The sequence below is a fragment of the Dromiciops gliroides genome, chromosome 1, assembly GCF_019393635.1.
Source record: "Dromiciops gliroides isolate mDroGli1 chromosome 1, mDroGli1.pri, whole genome shotgun sequence".
Lineage (NCBI taxonomy): Eukaryota > Metazoa > Chordata > Mammalia > Microbiotheria > Microbiotheriidae > Dromiciops > Dromiciops gliroides.
Genome location: NC_057861.1, coordinates 67286662 through 67303090, shown reverse-complemented (window position 1 = coordinate 67303090; position 16429 = coordinate 67286662). Strand labels below are relative to the sequence as shown.

General features: G+C 50.2%; 2 protein-coding genes across 2 annotated transcripts in view; one reads left to right on the top strand and one right to left on the bottom strand.

The window, feature by feature from the left end:
- The first annotated feature begins 1719 nt into the window (after window positions 1–1719).
- On the top strand, window positions 1720–4573 carry PRR22 (proline rich 22). Its single transcript, XM_043981852.1, has 3 exons — window positions 1720–1843; window positions 2458–2520; window positions 3354–4573. Exons 1-3 carry the CDS (start codon window positions 1720–1722, stop codon window positions 4571–4573), a joined length of 1407 nt encoding a protein of 468 aa, XP_043837787.1.
- Window positions 4574–5473: 900 nt separating this feature from the next.
- The window catches only part of CATSPERD (cation channel sperm associated auxiliary subunit delta), a 102694-nt gene continuing 91738 nt past the window's right edge, over window positions 5474–16429 (bottom strand). The window contains 7 exon segments of the mRNA XM_043990711.1: window positions 5474–5515; window positions 6416–6600; window positions 10275–10983; window positions 12045–12252; window positions 13404–13556; window positions 13969–14055; window positions 14315–14439. Coding sequence (XP_043846646.1) covers window positions 5474–5515; window positions 6416–6600; window positions 10275–10983; window positions 12045–12252; window positions 13404–13556; window positions 13969–14055; window positions 14315–14439 — 1509 coding nt within the window.

The following is a 16429-nucleotide window of genomic DNA, read 5'->3' as shown; positions in this document are numbered from 1 at the left end:
GAAGGGGCTGTTTGGAGGTAGCGGGTTCCCTGTTGTGGAAGAATTCATTCAGAAGTTGGGTGATCATTTGTTGGAGGTGTAGAAAAAATTTCTGCCTGGGTATGGGTGGGACTAGATGGATTCCCTTTCCAGCACTGAAATTCTGTTATTCAGTACTGATCCATACACATAGAGGAAGGCAGAGCCCAAGTCAGACGGATAAAGTCAGCGTCTCCTCCATCTCAGCTCCTGGGCTACTGGGAGGACCCCCAAAATGTTTTTTTGTGTGTGTGTGTGAGGCAATTGAGGTTGTGACTTGCCCAGGGTCACACAGCTAGTAAGTGTCAAGGGTCTGAGGCCATATTTGAACTCAGGTCCTCCTGAATCGGGGGCCGGTGCTCTATTCACTGTGCCACCTAGCTGCCCCGGACCTCCAAAATGTTAAAAGAGCCCTTTTTGCCCCAGCACATAAATTCCTGCTGTCCTCTTTTCCTATGTATTTCCTCACCACAACTTGGCTGGACTCGGAGTCAGGAACACCAGGGTTCAAATCTTGCCTCCAACATTTACTAGTGGGGTGACCATGAGCAACTTATTTAACTCCTTTAGCCTCACTTTCTTCATCTGCAAAATGAAGGTGATAGTGTCCCACTTTACAGATGAGAAAACTGAGACTCAAATGAAGTGATTTGCCAGGAAGCTGTAGAACCAGGACCTGACCCCAAGTCTCCCATTGGTTCAGTGTTCTTTGTGTTTGGCCACCCAACCTCACACATATGGCCCAGTGGACACACACCTGCTCTTATTGCCCCTCTTCCCTTTACTCATAATCTCCACACTTTGCTTTGAGAACTCTCTCATGCTCGGCCACTCTCTGGCTCTCTCGGTTCTTCCTGGTGATGCGAGAAAGCTATCGGACTTTCCAGGTTTTGGTGAGTGAACACAATAAAACCTTCATTCCTTTGAATTAGCTTAATTGGAAACAATCTGGGGATTGCAGAGACCTATTAGTTTAGAGTTAAGAGAATTTATCTGTATTTCTTTTTCCCTATTTCCTTATCTTTGATTTTTATTAATTTCACCTTTATTGTTTAATTAATTCCCAAGTAATAAAATCTGATCCTTTTTTGGAAAAAACCCTGTAAGGCTACTTTCTTATCGGCCTGGGAGAAATATCTAAAAGGGCAGTTCAGAGGGGAGGGAGCTTTGAACCTAAAGGTCCCTCATTATTTCTGGGACCCCAGTATTTCTGCGAGTCACCCAGTTAACGCTCCATATATTAAATTTCGACCCCTACAGTTTGGCGAACCAGCCAGGAGCCTTTATGAACAGTCTCCTGGTAAGTAAAGCCACTCTGCCCTCTGGAGCCTCCCCTGCCTTCCCTTTCAAGCCTCAAGAATAAAGACGACTACCTTTCTCCTCGGTATCCCTCAGCTGATCTCCGAGCACCTTTTGACACTGGAGCTCATCCCTATGCTTAGAGGATAGAAGAGGGCATGACTTAGCTCTTGGCCAGTTGCAAGGAGGTGACCAGGTCAACATGCACCACCTCCGCTCCCACCCTGCCCAGCGGGTGACTGGGTATCTCGGAACCTCCAGGACCCACCCGGAATCCCTTCTGGAGTAACCACGCAAACAGAACTCCCCTGCCCCCTGTAACACTCCGACCCCATTCTCCCCACCCACCTCGCCCGCGGGCTGGGCGAGGGCTCGGCCTCCCACCCAGGAGGCGCCTCAGTCATGCAGCACTCAAAAGCCTTCTATGCGGCAGCCCACGAGACCTACAGCCCCCGGCCCCTGGACAAGCCCGAGAGCCCAGCGAGCCGGCCTGTCCAGGCCTTCCCTGAGCCCCTGCCCCCTGTTGGTAAGGGTCTTCTTCCCATCCCCATCGGTCATCCATTCATTCTATAGTGGGTCCTGCAGGGAGCAGAGAAGCCCACCCGGGGCTCAGAGACCTTAAGTTGAAGGAGACCCATAAGTTGACTGGGGGGTTGACAGTGTCTCAAAGGGAATGGAGAGAGGGAGAGCAGGTCCCCTGAAGCCTGGATCCTGGAGTTCAGAGTCTGGGAAGTGGAGAATCTGAAGTCCCATTGCTCTTTCCCTTCCTTCTCCAAATCACCATTATAGGGCCCTGTTCCCAGAGAAGGGACTAAGGCTGGGAAGAAGAGTCTCAAAGCCACCCTTGGTTGGCTCAGCAATGTGTTAGGAGCAGTCTGGCTGGACCTTGTCCCTTGGGGGGGGGGGAGGATCCCCAGGGAGCTAATTACAGGGCTATGCTCAAGAAGAGTCCAACTGAACTTTCCTGTTTGGGGTCCAGCAGCCTCCGCAGCCTCCCGCCTCGGCATTCCTGTACCATAGAATCCCCCCCCCCCCCCCCCCGGCCTCTCTGCCTGAGAACTCTCTTCTTCTTCTTCCTCTTCCTCTTCCTCTTCCTCTACCCCTTACCCCATGCTTCCTCCTACTGCTCTCATCTCTCAGGATCATCCAGTCTATACCATCCACAAAATCAGGAGAAAGAAGTATTCCCGTCTCCGCCGGCAGGTACCTCCTGTGCCCAGGGTCCAGCTACTTGGAGGGAGTCAAGGATAGGAGCTCCTGGCCCATGGGGGCAGGCCCCAGTGCTTATGGGCAGCCACCAACTCTTTCTACTTTCCCTTATTTACTTGGTGCAATCATCAGTCAGTCCTGATCCTAGCCACCCCATGGCCAGTGACCCTCGTTCCATTTTTTTTTTTTTGGTGGGGGGGCAGTGAGGGTTAAGTGACTTGCCCAAGATCACGCAGCTAGTAAGTGTCAAGTATCTGTGACCAGATTTGAACTCAAGTCCTCCTGAATCCAGGGCTGGTGCTCTATCCATTGTGCCACCTAGCTACCCCTGACCCTCATTGTTAATGTTTAGTATTGCTGTCCTAACTCCTCCTGGGAGGCCAATAAAGGCTTGGGCGCCCCCAGGCAAGGGAGAGACACAGTACTTGCTTCTGGGACCCATCATACTCCCTTGGGCCTCTGTTCCTGCCAGGCCAGCCTCAATACCCCTCTTTATCCACATCATCTTATGACTTAAAGTGCATCCTAACCAACTGAGGGCTGAGCCTGAGCTTGGCGGTTTCCAGGGGATGAGGGGCCAACCATAGCCACAGGGTGGTAGGGGTCTTTGTCTGCCCTTGCCAATAGGATTGCCCACATGGGCCCATAGCCTTGCGGGACCTTGGGACCTTAAGAACCAGAGGGGCGTCATTCCCTCCAGAGACAGAAGAAACTCCCATAGGTCCCGGGGAGCCCAACCTCTAGTCATGTTAGAGGAGGGTGAGGGGGGATCCTGGGAACTGGAGATGTGTCCTCTCCGCCCACATCCCTGTGTCCTGCGGCCACAGGTTTCCAGATGGCGCCCTGCGGCTGTTTCTTTGACCCTCGCATCTACCGGATTGAGTGGGCCACCACAGATTTCGGCCAGTCGTCTTTGTACAAGCTGGCTGCTGGTGGCGGCAGCGGGACAGGTGGTGGGGGCAATGGGGCTGGGTCCCCAGGCAGCTACCTGCTGGACCCTCAGCGCTACCTCAAGGCACCGGTGCAGCCCACACCGTACCCCCACTACCAGTCTGTGCCTGGCACACCCCAATACTTGGTGCCATACTTCCCACCTGAGGGGCCCACTCCAGCCCCAGCCCCTGAGCCCTTGGGCTTTGTGGCGGGACCACTGAGTGAGGTGCCCCCCTCTTTCCTGGAGCTGCCCCAACACCTGCAGAAAGATGGACTGGGGCCCCCAGCGGCCAAGGAGAACAAGCTTCCTCAGCTGCTCATCACATTGCCTGGTGATCCGCTGCTTCAGCCTGGAAGCTATGGTCACCTCAAGGGCCGACTGAGTCAGCTACAAGGCCCAGAGCCACTGGGCTTTCCAGCCTATACCGACAAGCCCAAAGAGCTGAAGGATGGTGGTAGCGGAGGGGCTGTGGCCAGCCTTATCTTCCCTCCAACTCCCTGCTGCCCTGGGGAACAGCCTCCCCCAGCAGCCATGGAGTCGGTGCCAGCTCAGGCCCCCCAGGAGACTGAGGAGTCCCCCCTGCTGGAGGAAAACAAGGTCCTGGAGGCCCCAAAGCCCTTTGTTCTGCCTGAGAAGGTGTTATTAGAGGATGCCATGAAGCTGTTTGATTGCTCACCTGCCAACGCAGAGCCTGAGGGGTCCCCCCGGGAGGGCCTGGGGGGCCTGGGCCTGTTTCATGATGGCCTCGGCCCTCCACCCCCACCAGGGACCTGTGACGATTCATCCAGTGACATCCGATCGCTCAACCTTCCCGATGAGCTGCTCTCCTTTGATTACAGTGTTCCTGAGATCCTAGACACCGTCTCTAACATGGACTATTTCTACAACTTCAAAGCCTTGGATGAAGAGATCAAGTGGGACATGGCAATTGTCCCGCCCACCCCCAAACCCTGTCCAGGTGGGGGAACCCCACCGACTCCACGGCTTGACCCCCCTGGAAAGAAGAAATCAGGTGCTACCTCCAAGAAGACAAAGCCTGGTCTCAAGTCTAAGCTGGCCATAGGCCCAGTTGAGGGGGGACCAAAGGGTCTGGGGCCCAGGCCAGACCCTTGATGAGCTCCTTGGGCTAAGGAAGTAGAGGGGACCCGGGAGGGAGGGGGGAGCCTAGTGCTTATGGACGGCCAGTCCGTCCCCAAAATTCTATTAAAGTGTATCTGATGTAGCTTTGGCCCATCCTCCCTGCCCCATACACAAGACCTAAGGATGGGGGCTCCCATACATGGGCAGGGGGGACCAGAGCCCCATGAGTCCTAGGGGCAGGGATGGGCTGGCTCCTAGAATCCTTGAGATGGAAAGGACCTCAGAGATGATCTAATCCCAACCCTCCTTCATGTTCCAGATAAGGGAAGGGGCCCATAGAGGTAGAATGCACTGCCCTAAGGTGATATAGTCTGTTGGTGGCAGAGCTGGGACTAGAATTCATGTTTTTAACTCTTTCTAGCAGCCCTCCCCTAATCCCCATAAACTGAGAATGCTCCAAGCCGGAAGAGAAGCAGACAGCTTATATCATAGAATGTTACCCAACAGATGTGACTGTCTACAACAACCCCTTGGGGTTTTTTGGTTTTTGGTTTTTGGTTTTTTTGCAGGGCAATGAGGATTAAGTGACTTGTCCAGGGTCACACAGCTAGTAGGTGTCAAATGTGTGAGGCTGGATTTGAACTCAGGTCCTCCTGACTCCAGGGCTTGTGCTTTATCCACTGTGCCACCTAGCTGCCCCCAACCCCTTGGTTTTACAGGCTGATTCAATTCAACCAGCATCATTAAGCTTCTACTGTCTTCCAGGCACTGGGCTTGGTGATGGGGATCACCCGGGCAAAAAAGGAACTCATCCCTGCCCTGGAGAACCCTAGGTTCTACTGGGCAGAAAGAACATCTGTGCAGTAAGTGGATACATGGGATATGGGGAGACAGCTGGGCAAATCCAGCCAGTGTTAGGTGCCTATGGGCCAGTTACCTTACAAGGTCCCTGCCCTCAAAAGGATCGACGTGTACCTGGAAAGAGTAAACACATCACCGAAAGGTGATGGTGACAAAGAGATCCAGACAAGGTGTTCTAGGAAAGTGTAAAGAGAGGATGAGGATTCACTGAGGGGGAGGCACCTATGCTGAGAAAATGAGAAAGGGAGAGGATTCTATGCATGGGGACAGTCACTGTGAGTGAGAGTGAGTGAGTGAGTGAGTGAGTGAATGAATGAATGAATGAATGGTAGTGGGAGCCTTCCCCCTGAGTTCTAAGAACAATAATTGTCCATTTTGGCCAAATGGTAGATTGTGAATGGGAAATAATGGGAAGTGACTAAAAAGGGGGAGTTAGTGCTAGATCACTGCCTTAAATGCTGGGCTGAAGAGATTGTACTATATCTTAGTACTGATGGTTGTTGAGAAGGGAAGTGGATCAGTGCTGGTTGCTTAAGATCTTTCAGGTACCACCCACAATGTCAGGCACTGGGCACATCAATGAATATTCCTTACCCTCAAAGAGATTAGGTTGTATTGGGAGAGACAATGTGTAAACATATGAGTAAGTATAAACAAGCAAACAAAAAAGGTACTTTCATGGTAGGGTGGAACACTAGCATATTGGGGGAGGGGCAGGGATAAGGAAAAGCTTCTTGTAGGTAGGTAGCACTTGAACTTAACTTTTTTGGGGGGGGTCTGGGAATCAGAGTTAAGGTTATGCATCCAGCCATGGGGCACAGCCTGGTGCAAAGACACAGTGGGTGGTAAGAGAGCCAGTGTGTTAGGAGCTCACCACTTGGCTGGATGCAGAGTTCATAAAGAATGGGGGGAGGGGAAGGGTATTATTTACAATAAGCTTGGAAAAGCTGATTGAAGCCAGTTGTGAAGGGTTTTAAATGCCAAACTGAAGTTTATATTTGATCTTGGAGATACCAGGCCTCCTGGAACGTATTTAGCAGGGGGTTGGTTGGCCAGGCCCATTGCATCAGGAACATCACAGTGGCAGCCACTGGAAGGATTCATTGAAGAGGGGGAGAGGCTCAAGGTTGGGAGACCAATTAGGAAGCTGTTGTAACAGTCCACGTGAGAGACAATGGGGTGTGAATGAGGTGTGTAGCCTGTGAACCGAGAGGGGAACAAACTAGAGAGACCGCATCTTAGCAGCCGTAGAATTTACAGGACTTGGCAATCGAGTTATTTTGACAGGTCTGCGAACAACGCTTTGGAGATGCCCGGGTAAGGAAAATAGAAAGCAATTACAACAGTCCAGAGAGTTTCTAAGAGCCTGACCTAAGATGATGACTCGACCACTATGAGATATGTTATGGAAGTGGGATTTGGCAAATTAACTGGATGTAAGGGAGAGGGGAGCGCCAAAGGGGTCATTGAGGTTTTACTCCTGTAGGCCTGGGGCTCTACAGAAATAGTAGAATTGGAGAAAGGGGCAGGTTTGTGAAGGAAGAGAAATTCCATTTGAATTTCTAGAAGATCCAAGCAGAAGTGGTTGGTTGAAGATGGGAAAAGAGGACAGTGCTAGTGATATATACAATGGGGAGTGACCCCTGCAGAAGTGACGACTGAATGTGGGGAAGTTGACAAGATTCTGGGGGAAGAGGGCCAGAGATAGTGGTGAGAGATACCTGTGCTAAAGATGGACCAGGGCAAGAGTCTTAAGAAGAATAGTCGAGGGGCAGCTAGGTGCCACAGTGGATAAAGTACCAGCCCTGGATTCAGGAGGACCTGAGTTCAAATCCAGCCTCAGACACTTGACACTTACTAGCTGTGGGACCCTGGACAAGTCACTTAACCCTCATTGCCCTGACCCCCCCCCCCAAAAAAAATAGTCAAGCATGAAAATGAACAGGCTAGAGCTGGGTCATGGAGGCCAAGATGACAGATGGATAGCAGCATTGAAAGTCACACAAGTCTAGGAAAATTAAGTCTGAGAAAAGACCATTGACTTCATAATGAAAAGATTGTTCTTAGGGCAGCTAGGTGGTGCAGTGGATAGAGCACCAGCCCTGGATTCAGGAGGACTTGAGTTCAAATCCAGCATCAGACATTTCACATTTACTGGCTGTGTGACCCTGGGCAAGTCACTTAACCCCAATTGCCTCACAAAAAAAAAAAAAAAAAGATCGTTCTTGAGCTCCAGGAGAAGTTTGAGAAGAGTGGGGCCAGGAGCTAAATTGCACAGAATTGAGGAATGAAGTGGAAGCAGAGTATAAAGTCTTCTGGTTTGTTTTTTTTTAAAAGGATGCTGGCTTGATAAGATGGCAACCATTGTCATTTGTCCTTTGTTCTCAAAGAGGACCATGACATCAGGTTATGCCCTGAATTGGATTTAAGTGAGGGAGGGCTGTGCAAGGTCACTAACCTCACTCTCTCCTCCAGAGCCATCTGGGTGCAATGGCAAATTATACATCAGGACGACTGGAGATGACCCTGGATGTTTAAGGCAATTGGGGTTAAGTGACTTGCCCAGGGTCATACACCTAGTAAGTGGCTGAGGTGAGATTTGAACTCAGGTCCTCCCAACTTCAGGGCCAGTGGTATATGCACTGTGCACCTAGCTGCCCTGATGAGATGGCAAAAAAATTTAAAAGGCAGGCATTTTATGCTGGTGGTGGGGAGGAGAACTGGGCTTATTTGTATGCAAGAGGGAAGGAACCAAAGAAAGAAGATTAAAGATGGGTAGTGGAGATGACTGATGGGGTCACCCCCTCAGAGATGGGAAAGAATGAATTCAGGTGCATAAACAGGAGGGTTAATTATGGCCCAAAGGACCACCTCTGCTTCAAAAGAGATGAAGGCCAAGAAATTTTAAAGGAGAAGGAAGAGAAAGGAGTTCATGACCTCATTCAAATATCATCTGAGAAGAGCATAGGGTGTGAAGCTAAGGGGCTTCAGGTGAGAGAACCATTGGAATGGTAGCTTGAGATAATTCTTGTTGAACAAAGAGATTGTGCACCAGAGAGAATTAGCATGAATTTATAGTGGCTCCAGCAAGCACAATTCTGTGATGCCCCTGCTTCAGTAGCATAGGACTGGAGAAGGCAGATGTCACAGCACTGAAGATGAGCAAGCTATGGACAAAACAAGAAACCATGGGACTCTAGAAAGGAGGATAGCACTGGTTAACTGTAGGATCGAGACTGTGAAAGGAAAGAAAAATGAGGTCAGAATGGAGGCGATGGATCAGGCTACCTTGGAGGGACTGAAATACTCAAGTCCTCTGGTACAACCCACACCCAATCCACAATCCCCTCTAAAATATCCTCTAAAAGTAGGCCTCCACTCCTCTGCCACTTAAGGGGTAACCCATTCTCAATGGGGACAACTCACTCCATCTTTAGATTAGTCTGTCTTGGGAAGTTTGTCTCGATATTGAACTAAATCTGCCTCTGCTATCCTTGCTCCCAATTCTGCTCTGAGGCAGAGCAATGTTATTGGGGGGGGGCAATAAGGGTTAAGTGACTTGCCCATGGTCACACAGCTAGTAAGTGTCAAGTGTCTGAGGTTGGATTTGAACTCAAGTCCTCCTGACTCCAGGGCTGGTACTTTATCCACTGCACTACCTAGCTGTCTCAAGTAATGTTATTCTTGAGAACAAAGCAGGTTTAAAGAGGAGTGAGGGAATGAGAGAGGTGGAAGGACACAGGATTGTGATCAGGAAGATGATTTTCAGAGTTCAAGACCTTGGAAAGATGGAAGTGGGGCCACCTCTGAGTGGAGAGTGGAGATGGCAGTCCGTGAACTGGAATGCTAGGGCATCGGGATGGATGAATACCCAAGTCATCAGGGATGAGGGCGGGGTTTGGGGTTGAAAAGGAAGATTACAAGGGCGGTACTGAACTTTGATCTAGAAAGATTGATACAGAGGACAGAGGAAGTGAATCTCAAAGGGGAGGCAACTCTCTAGGGGATGGCAGGGGGTAGGAAGAAAGTTAAGTCCTCTTAAGGGATCTTAGTGATGGGAGGAAGAAAGTGAAAGATGAGAGAAGCAATTAGCACTGAAAAAAAGAACAAGGAAAATAGAAGTAGCAGCTCAATTGCTCTGGGATAAAGGCGAGTTTAACAACTGAAGGCACCAGAAGAGAGAAACAGGATGGAAACAGAACATAGGGCTGAGTATAAGAGAGGGAGAAGGGAGAAGGGGTTAAGGGAGGTTCTCCCTCTGGCTTAGGGTTAAGTCAACAAGCTTTAATCACTGGATTCCAGTAAGCACCAAGGGGTGAGGAGGCCATTCTTGTAAATACTTGTGAAGTCTCAAGAGCAGCAGGTGATAGGAATTTGCTAACCCTAGGGCAAGGGAAGGATGGTTTCTCCCGGGTGGAGCACCCTTAAGTTGATTGGAGCAGAACAGAAATGGAGGGAAGGGACTTTGGTCAGTGACAGTGCTGGGGCCTGAACCCAAGTATGCTGGATCCTGACCCATGGCCCTTTCTAGCACTCCCAGGTGGTTCTCCCAAGGAACCATGACCCTAAATCTGGTATAGGAGAGAAAGGCTCAGGTCCTGGCTGCAGCTTACCAGCCTTCTTCCTTCTCATAGCCAAAGATGCCAACCCTGAGTCAGGGTTCTAATGCAAGTACAGAGAGATGTAAGCACACCCAACTCCCTCAACATATGAGCAGGGGGCCAAGTCAAACTGAGGCATCATTTATTGGAGATAGTCACAAAAAATGAGCAAATTGAACAGACCTTTCCCTGTTCCTGCCCCTCGCTTCCCCGCACACCTTATTTCCTCACTGGGCTCTGGTCTGCTTAAGGGACTCAGGGTTGTAGCCCACATCCAATGTGGTGGCGAAAACCTCTTGTGCCATCAGGGCCATGGGGTAGGTGACTCACAGCCAGCCTGGGCAGGGACAGAACAGGGCTGGGGCCGCAGGACCAGGAGGGTGCCAGAGTGGGCAAGGGGCCCGGCAGGTTAGGAGGTGAAAGAGACGGTTTGTGCCCTTCAGCCTCCGAGCTGGTGCAGGAGGCTAAAGCAGGGCTGCCTCCCTCTAGCCCAGTCCCATTCTGGCTATGGCCTTTCTTGGCCAGCCTCACTGCATGGAAGCCCCTGGGGTCTGCCCGCAAGGTGGCAAAGGCCCGGCCGGCAGCCTCCACGCTCTCAAACTGAACCAGGGCACAGGGATAGTGGAGAAGCTCAGGGTAGCGGGCTGTATAGGCCAGCACATCTGGTGGGAGCTTCTTGCCTGGACGCAAGACCCGAATGCAGGTGAGGGCCTCGCAGGGGTCAAAGAGGCTGCTAACAGTCGTCAGGAAGCCTGCCCGCCGAGCTGCTGCAAAGGAGGTTCCTGGCACAGCCGCCTCCTTCTGGAACTCAGGCTCGGGCTTCTCCCACACCAGAAGCAGCTTGGTGTGTGGGAGGGCCAAGAGCCAGTCGGGGACAGGGGTCCTTCGCCGCACCTTGGTGCCCTCCTCGTTCACCTCCAGCAGGGTGGAAGAACGCAGGGCATAGCACGTCAGGCGCCAATCCTGAGTCAGGTACTTCACCTGGGGAAGCAAAGACATGGAATCTATGCTGATGGGAGACAGACCCCCAAACCCAGGGGAAGGCCCCTGAGGAGAGACTGAGGGCATTCCCCTTCCCTCTCCTACCCTGAAGCAGGGGCTTTTCCAGCCCCGCAGGCCCTTCCTCTGGAGTCCTGGGAAAGCCTCCCCTAACAATCCCCATACTCCCCTCCCCCCAACCTCAGCCCTTACCAGCTAGCCCAGGGCCTTTGAAACTTTCCAAGACCCCTTTCCACTCACAACCCCGGGTGTGTTAGATACACATAACCTTTTACTGTCGACCCGTTCTTAGTGACCACCACATCGTCATGTGACCCCAGAGGGGATCTTGCCCCACAGTTTAAGAAGTTTTGGTTTCTCCCAGAGCTGCTTCACCCCTCCCCCCAACTGAGAATGTCCAGGAAAGATGGAATTCAGGTGAGAGCCCAGCTCAGGAGCAAGGAGCAGGGGAGGTTGGGACTCCGAAAGGGGCAGAGGGGCTAAGGCTGCTCAGCTGAGATCTCATCCTTTAGTCTCTTTAAGAAGCATTTCAAAAGCTCCGCTTTTTGCCTCTAGCCTCCAATACACCAGCTTCTGCTTAGAAGAGCACATGGCTCCTCCTCCTCCAGTCCTCCACCTTCTAAGCTTGCTATGCTCCCCATACGTGAGACTACAACTCTTACCTCTGCCCAGCCTGTTCCCCGTTCCTGGGGCGCTTTCCTCTCAGTCTATTAAAATTCTTCATTCCTTTTAGAGCTCAGCACAAGTGGTGCCTCTTACGGCCAATCTGAATCCTCCTCTTCCCCCAGCTGTTGGTACCTTCCCTCCCTTCAATGATTAACATGGAGTTTATATGTACTTAGCAGGGGAAATTCATTCATTTGGGGGGGTTTTTGCCCTCATTAGAGGGTAGGCAGGAATGTGTGTGTGTGTGCGTGTGTGTGTCCATTCCCTAGCAGAGAGCTTGGCACTGAATAAATGCTTAGCAAATGAACAGTGAACTTAGAGGCCCACCAACCCTGCCCAGAGGCAATGGGGGAGGAAGAAAGGACAGGGAGGGAGACCTTCTTGAAGGAGGTGAGCAGCTTGATGCTGACGAAGCCCAGCTTGCTTTTCTGCACATGCTTCAGGAGGAAGGCATCCTGGGCCAGATTCTCGTTGGAGAAGTAGGACTCCACTTGGGCTTTGATGTTCTGCACCACCTGGGGGTCAGGGGCCCTATTGGGCCAGACAGGGGCCTCTGCCACCAGGAAGTCGCCCAGCTTACAGCTCCTGGATGGGGGCAGGAGAAGAGGACAAGAATGAGAGACCTAGTTTAGGTCACCCTGGTGATTCCTGAAAGTCATCAGGCCAAGCACATAGTCAATGCTTAATAAATGCTTATTGTCTGACTCCACAAGAGATAATAAGAATGTGGCTGGCCTTGGTGGAGTCAGTGAGAGCGCTGGAGCTGTCTGTATTCTGTTGATTTGTCAGAAGTCAGTTAGGCCCTTCCAAGGGGCTTCAGAATCAGGGTGGGCTTATAGGTCCAGAGGGAAGACTAGAATTCTACCATGAGGCAGCTAGGTAGTATGACAGACAGCAATGGAACTGGAAAGCAAGAAGCCCAGATTTCAAGCCTACCCAACTACCTTACTAGCTAGGTAACCCTGGGCAGCTCAGTTAACCTCTCAGTCTGGGTTCTTATCTATAGGGTGGGAATAATTACAGCCCCTCTTAGGGATCAAGGAGATAACATTTATGAAGTGCTTTGAAGATCTTACATCACTATGTGAATGCTACTTACCAGAATTTCAGGCCAGGGAGATAGAGAGAAAAGGATGGCCTGGGGACAGCTAGGTGGCACAGTGGATAGAGCACCAGTCCTGGAGTCAGGAGGACCCGAGTTCAAATCTGGCCTCAGACACTTGACACTTACTAGCTGTGTGACCCTGGGCAAGTCACTTAACCCCAATTGCCTCACCAAAAAAAGAAAAGGATGGCCTGAAGTTTGGGCCCAGAAAAACATCTAGCCTTCCATGACCCAGCTCCCACTACACCCTTAGGGCCTAGCAAGGCAAGTGGGGCAATTTTTTCACCATAGAGAAAGAAGAAACAGAGAAGAGAGGAGGACCAGCGTGGATAGCTCTAGATTACAGACAAATCCTACTGACACAGATGAATACCTTCTTGGCAACTCAATCTTAGACTTGCCTAAGGTACTGGTCAAATGACTGACCCAATGCCACAGAACCAATACTATAGGAAACAGACTTGAAGAACCTGGATCTTCCTAATGCCCGTTAGCTCTCCATCCCCTATACTTGGTTGTCTGGGGCAGAGGTAGCCATAGTTCACAAGCCCTGCCCCTGGAGGAGAGGGACACCCAATCCCCTCCACTCCTCTGTAGGCAAGAGCCTCCAGACAAAGCCAGCAGCACTCACCCTTGGAGGGCCTTGTCCCTAGGCCGGAGCTGCTGGGGAGGTGGCAAGGCATAGTGAATGCCCTGGACCCCAGGGGCACAGCCCTTGCTGCAGTGGGAGGCGGGCTGGGGCCTTGGACAGAGTTGGGGCCCGGCGGAAGCCATGAAGCTGCACCTGGAAGGGGAGCTGGAGGAGAGAGGAGCACAGTGGGGGGCAATAGCACAGAAACAGCCCGGAAGCCAAGGTTCGAAGGCCAGGACTCTGGTGTGTAACCACAAGGCCCTTCCCCTCCCTGGGGCTTAATATCTTCATTTAGATGATCTCCAACTAAAGAGTCTCCGAGGTCCGTTTCCTGACATTCTGTAATAACTCCCAGAGGTCTAGAGATAGCATCCTAGCTGCTCTACTCCCCCTTCTTCTCCCTCATCCCTAGGGTTGTTGGCTTCTCAGGGGAGGCATACTTGGGGAAGAGGACATAGTCACTCAGCTAGCTGGAATGAGGCATCTACCATCCTCCCCCTCTCCAAGCAGCCTCCTCAGCTAGGTACACCCTGGGGGGGGAGAAGGGGGGAAGGGTCACACGTACCCCTTTACACTAACCTGGGCCCGGGCAGAGGATGCCGTCCTGTTCACATGACTTCCCAATCCCACCTCTTTTCGGCCCTTTTCTGGCCTGCCCAATTAAGCTGGGGAAGGTGATTGGTACAGGGGAGCGTAGACTCCAGGTGGGTATGGCCCCAGGTGTCAACGAGCAAGATTAGTATCCTCTTCCCAGCTGAGTTGGAACATGGTCAAGCCCGAGCAGCAAAATCTTAACCTGGGTAGCCCAAGTATAGAAAGTCAGAGTCAAAAGGGGCCTGAGATCAACACTAATCCAGATTCTTCCATTTTAAAGACGGGAACTCGGAAGCCCAGAGAGTGAAGTGCCTTGCCCTAGGTTGCATTCTGAGACAGGGCCAGAGCCAGAACTAGAGTCTGCCCCTCTCTGCTCCCAGGCCGACTTCTTCCCAATCTTTGCAAGGCCTAGATGGAGGGTCTGTTTTCTTGCATGAACTGGCTAATGTGAAGGAGGCAGGAGCCCACGAGTTTCTTAGGGAGACCCTCTCCTAGATGGCCTTCCAAGAACTTTTTTTTTTTTTCCCGTGGGGCAATGGGGGTTAAGTGACTTGCCCAGGGTCACACAGCTAGTAAGAGTCAAGTGTCTGAGGCTGGATTTGAACTCAGGTACTCCTGAATCCAGGGCCGGTACTTTATCCACTGAGCCACCTAGCCACCCCTCCAAGAACTTTCTACTGGGATATTTCCCTACTCAGGTAAGTAATGGTCAGTTTGAGGGAGAGCAATAGCATTGGTCAGCTTGACTTTCTTGTTTTCTGATGGCTGGGGCCATGGGATCCCCAGGACTTGGTCTTTCAGCTTCTCCCAAACGTCCTTTCCTGACTATCACTTCCCCCATCCTGAAGGACTCAGAAGGTTGGGTTCGGTGATTAATTCACTATGTGTAAATGAAAAGGTTGCCCTTCATCTCCGAATGGTAGTTTACCAATCTCTAAAGCAGGGATAGGGGGCAAATTTAGTAAGAAGATCTCATCTAATTCAGATAAACCTCTCAATTCACAGGTACAAGGTGGGTGAGATGATCCTAGATGGTAGTTTTCTGGAAAAGATCAAGGAGTTTTAGTGGACTGACTACAAGTTCAATATTCATTTAACAAACATTTAAAACACCTGTGCCAAGGACTGCACCTAACAAAGACAGAAAGGAAACAGTCCCTCCCTTCAAGGAGCTACGTTCTGTTGAGTATGGAGTCCACAGTGTGAATGTTTTTACTTTCCAAGTAGAATGTTAGCTCCTCAAGAGTATGGGCTGTTGTTTTTTTAAATGTTAAATTTTTGTTTTTGTCAATGTATCCTTTGTTATTGTTCAGTTATTTTCAGTCGTGTCTGACTCTTCATGACCCCATCTGGGGTTTTCTTGGCACAGATACTGGAGTGGGTTTGCCATTTCCTTCTCCAGCTCATTTTATAGATGAGGAAACTGAGGCAAACAGTGTGAAGTGACTTGCCCAGGGTCACACAGTTAGGAAGTGTCTGAGGCCAAATTTGAACTCATGACAATGTCTTCCTGACTTTAGGCTCTGCATTCAATCCACTGCACCACTTACCTGCCCAGACGGTTTATTTCTGGATATATACCATTACCATGCCCTGCCCAATAATCCATCTTTTGTAGGGATAGGGATAGGAACTCTACTCATGATTTTTTTTTAAATTTGGAGCATTTTATTTTATTTTTTTTTAGTGAGGCAATTGGGGTTAAGTGACTTGCCCAGGGTCACACAGCTAGTAAGTGTTAAGTGTCTGAGGCCAAATTTGAACTCAGGTACTCCTGACTCCAGGGCCGGTGCTCTATCTACTGTACCACCTAGCTGTCCTGCATTTTATTTTAATAATAAACATTCTTATCTACAGCTTTTAGTTCCAAACTCCATCCCTCTTTTTTTCCATATAAATATTTTATTTTCCAGTTACATTTAGAGATAGTTTTCAACATTTGTTTTTATAAGATTTCTAGTTTCAAATTTTTCTCCCTCCCTTCCCTCCCCAAGACAGCAAGCAATCTGATATAGGTTATATATGTACACATTTCATTTTTATAGGAATCTCCCAGATGAGGAGGTGGGCCCTGCAACTTATTTATGTGTAGATAACTTAGTCTATGTGTAGTTTCCAAGAGCACTGAGGACAAGGGACTTTTCTGTATTCATCACACGCATTATTTCTTACAGCACAGTAATTATTCCATGACATTCATGTACCACAATTTGTTTAGCCATTTCCCATTTGATCTTAGCTATCACATAAAGTGCTACTATTAATATTTTGTAGCATATGAAGATTATTTTCTTATCAATGGCTTCCTTGATAAGCTTAGTAATGAAGTCTCTGGTTTAAAGAATATGGACATTTTAGTCACTTTTTGGGCATAATTCCAAGTTGCTTTCTAAAATGTTTGCACCATTTTATAGCTCCACCAACAATGTATT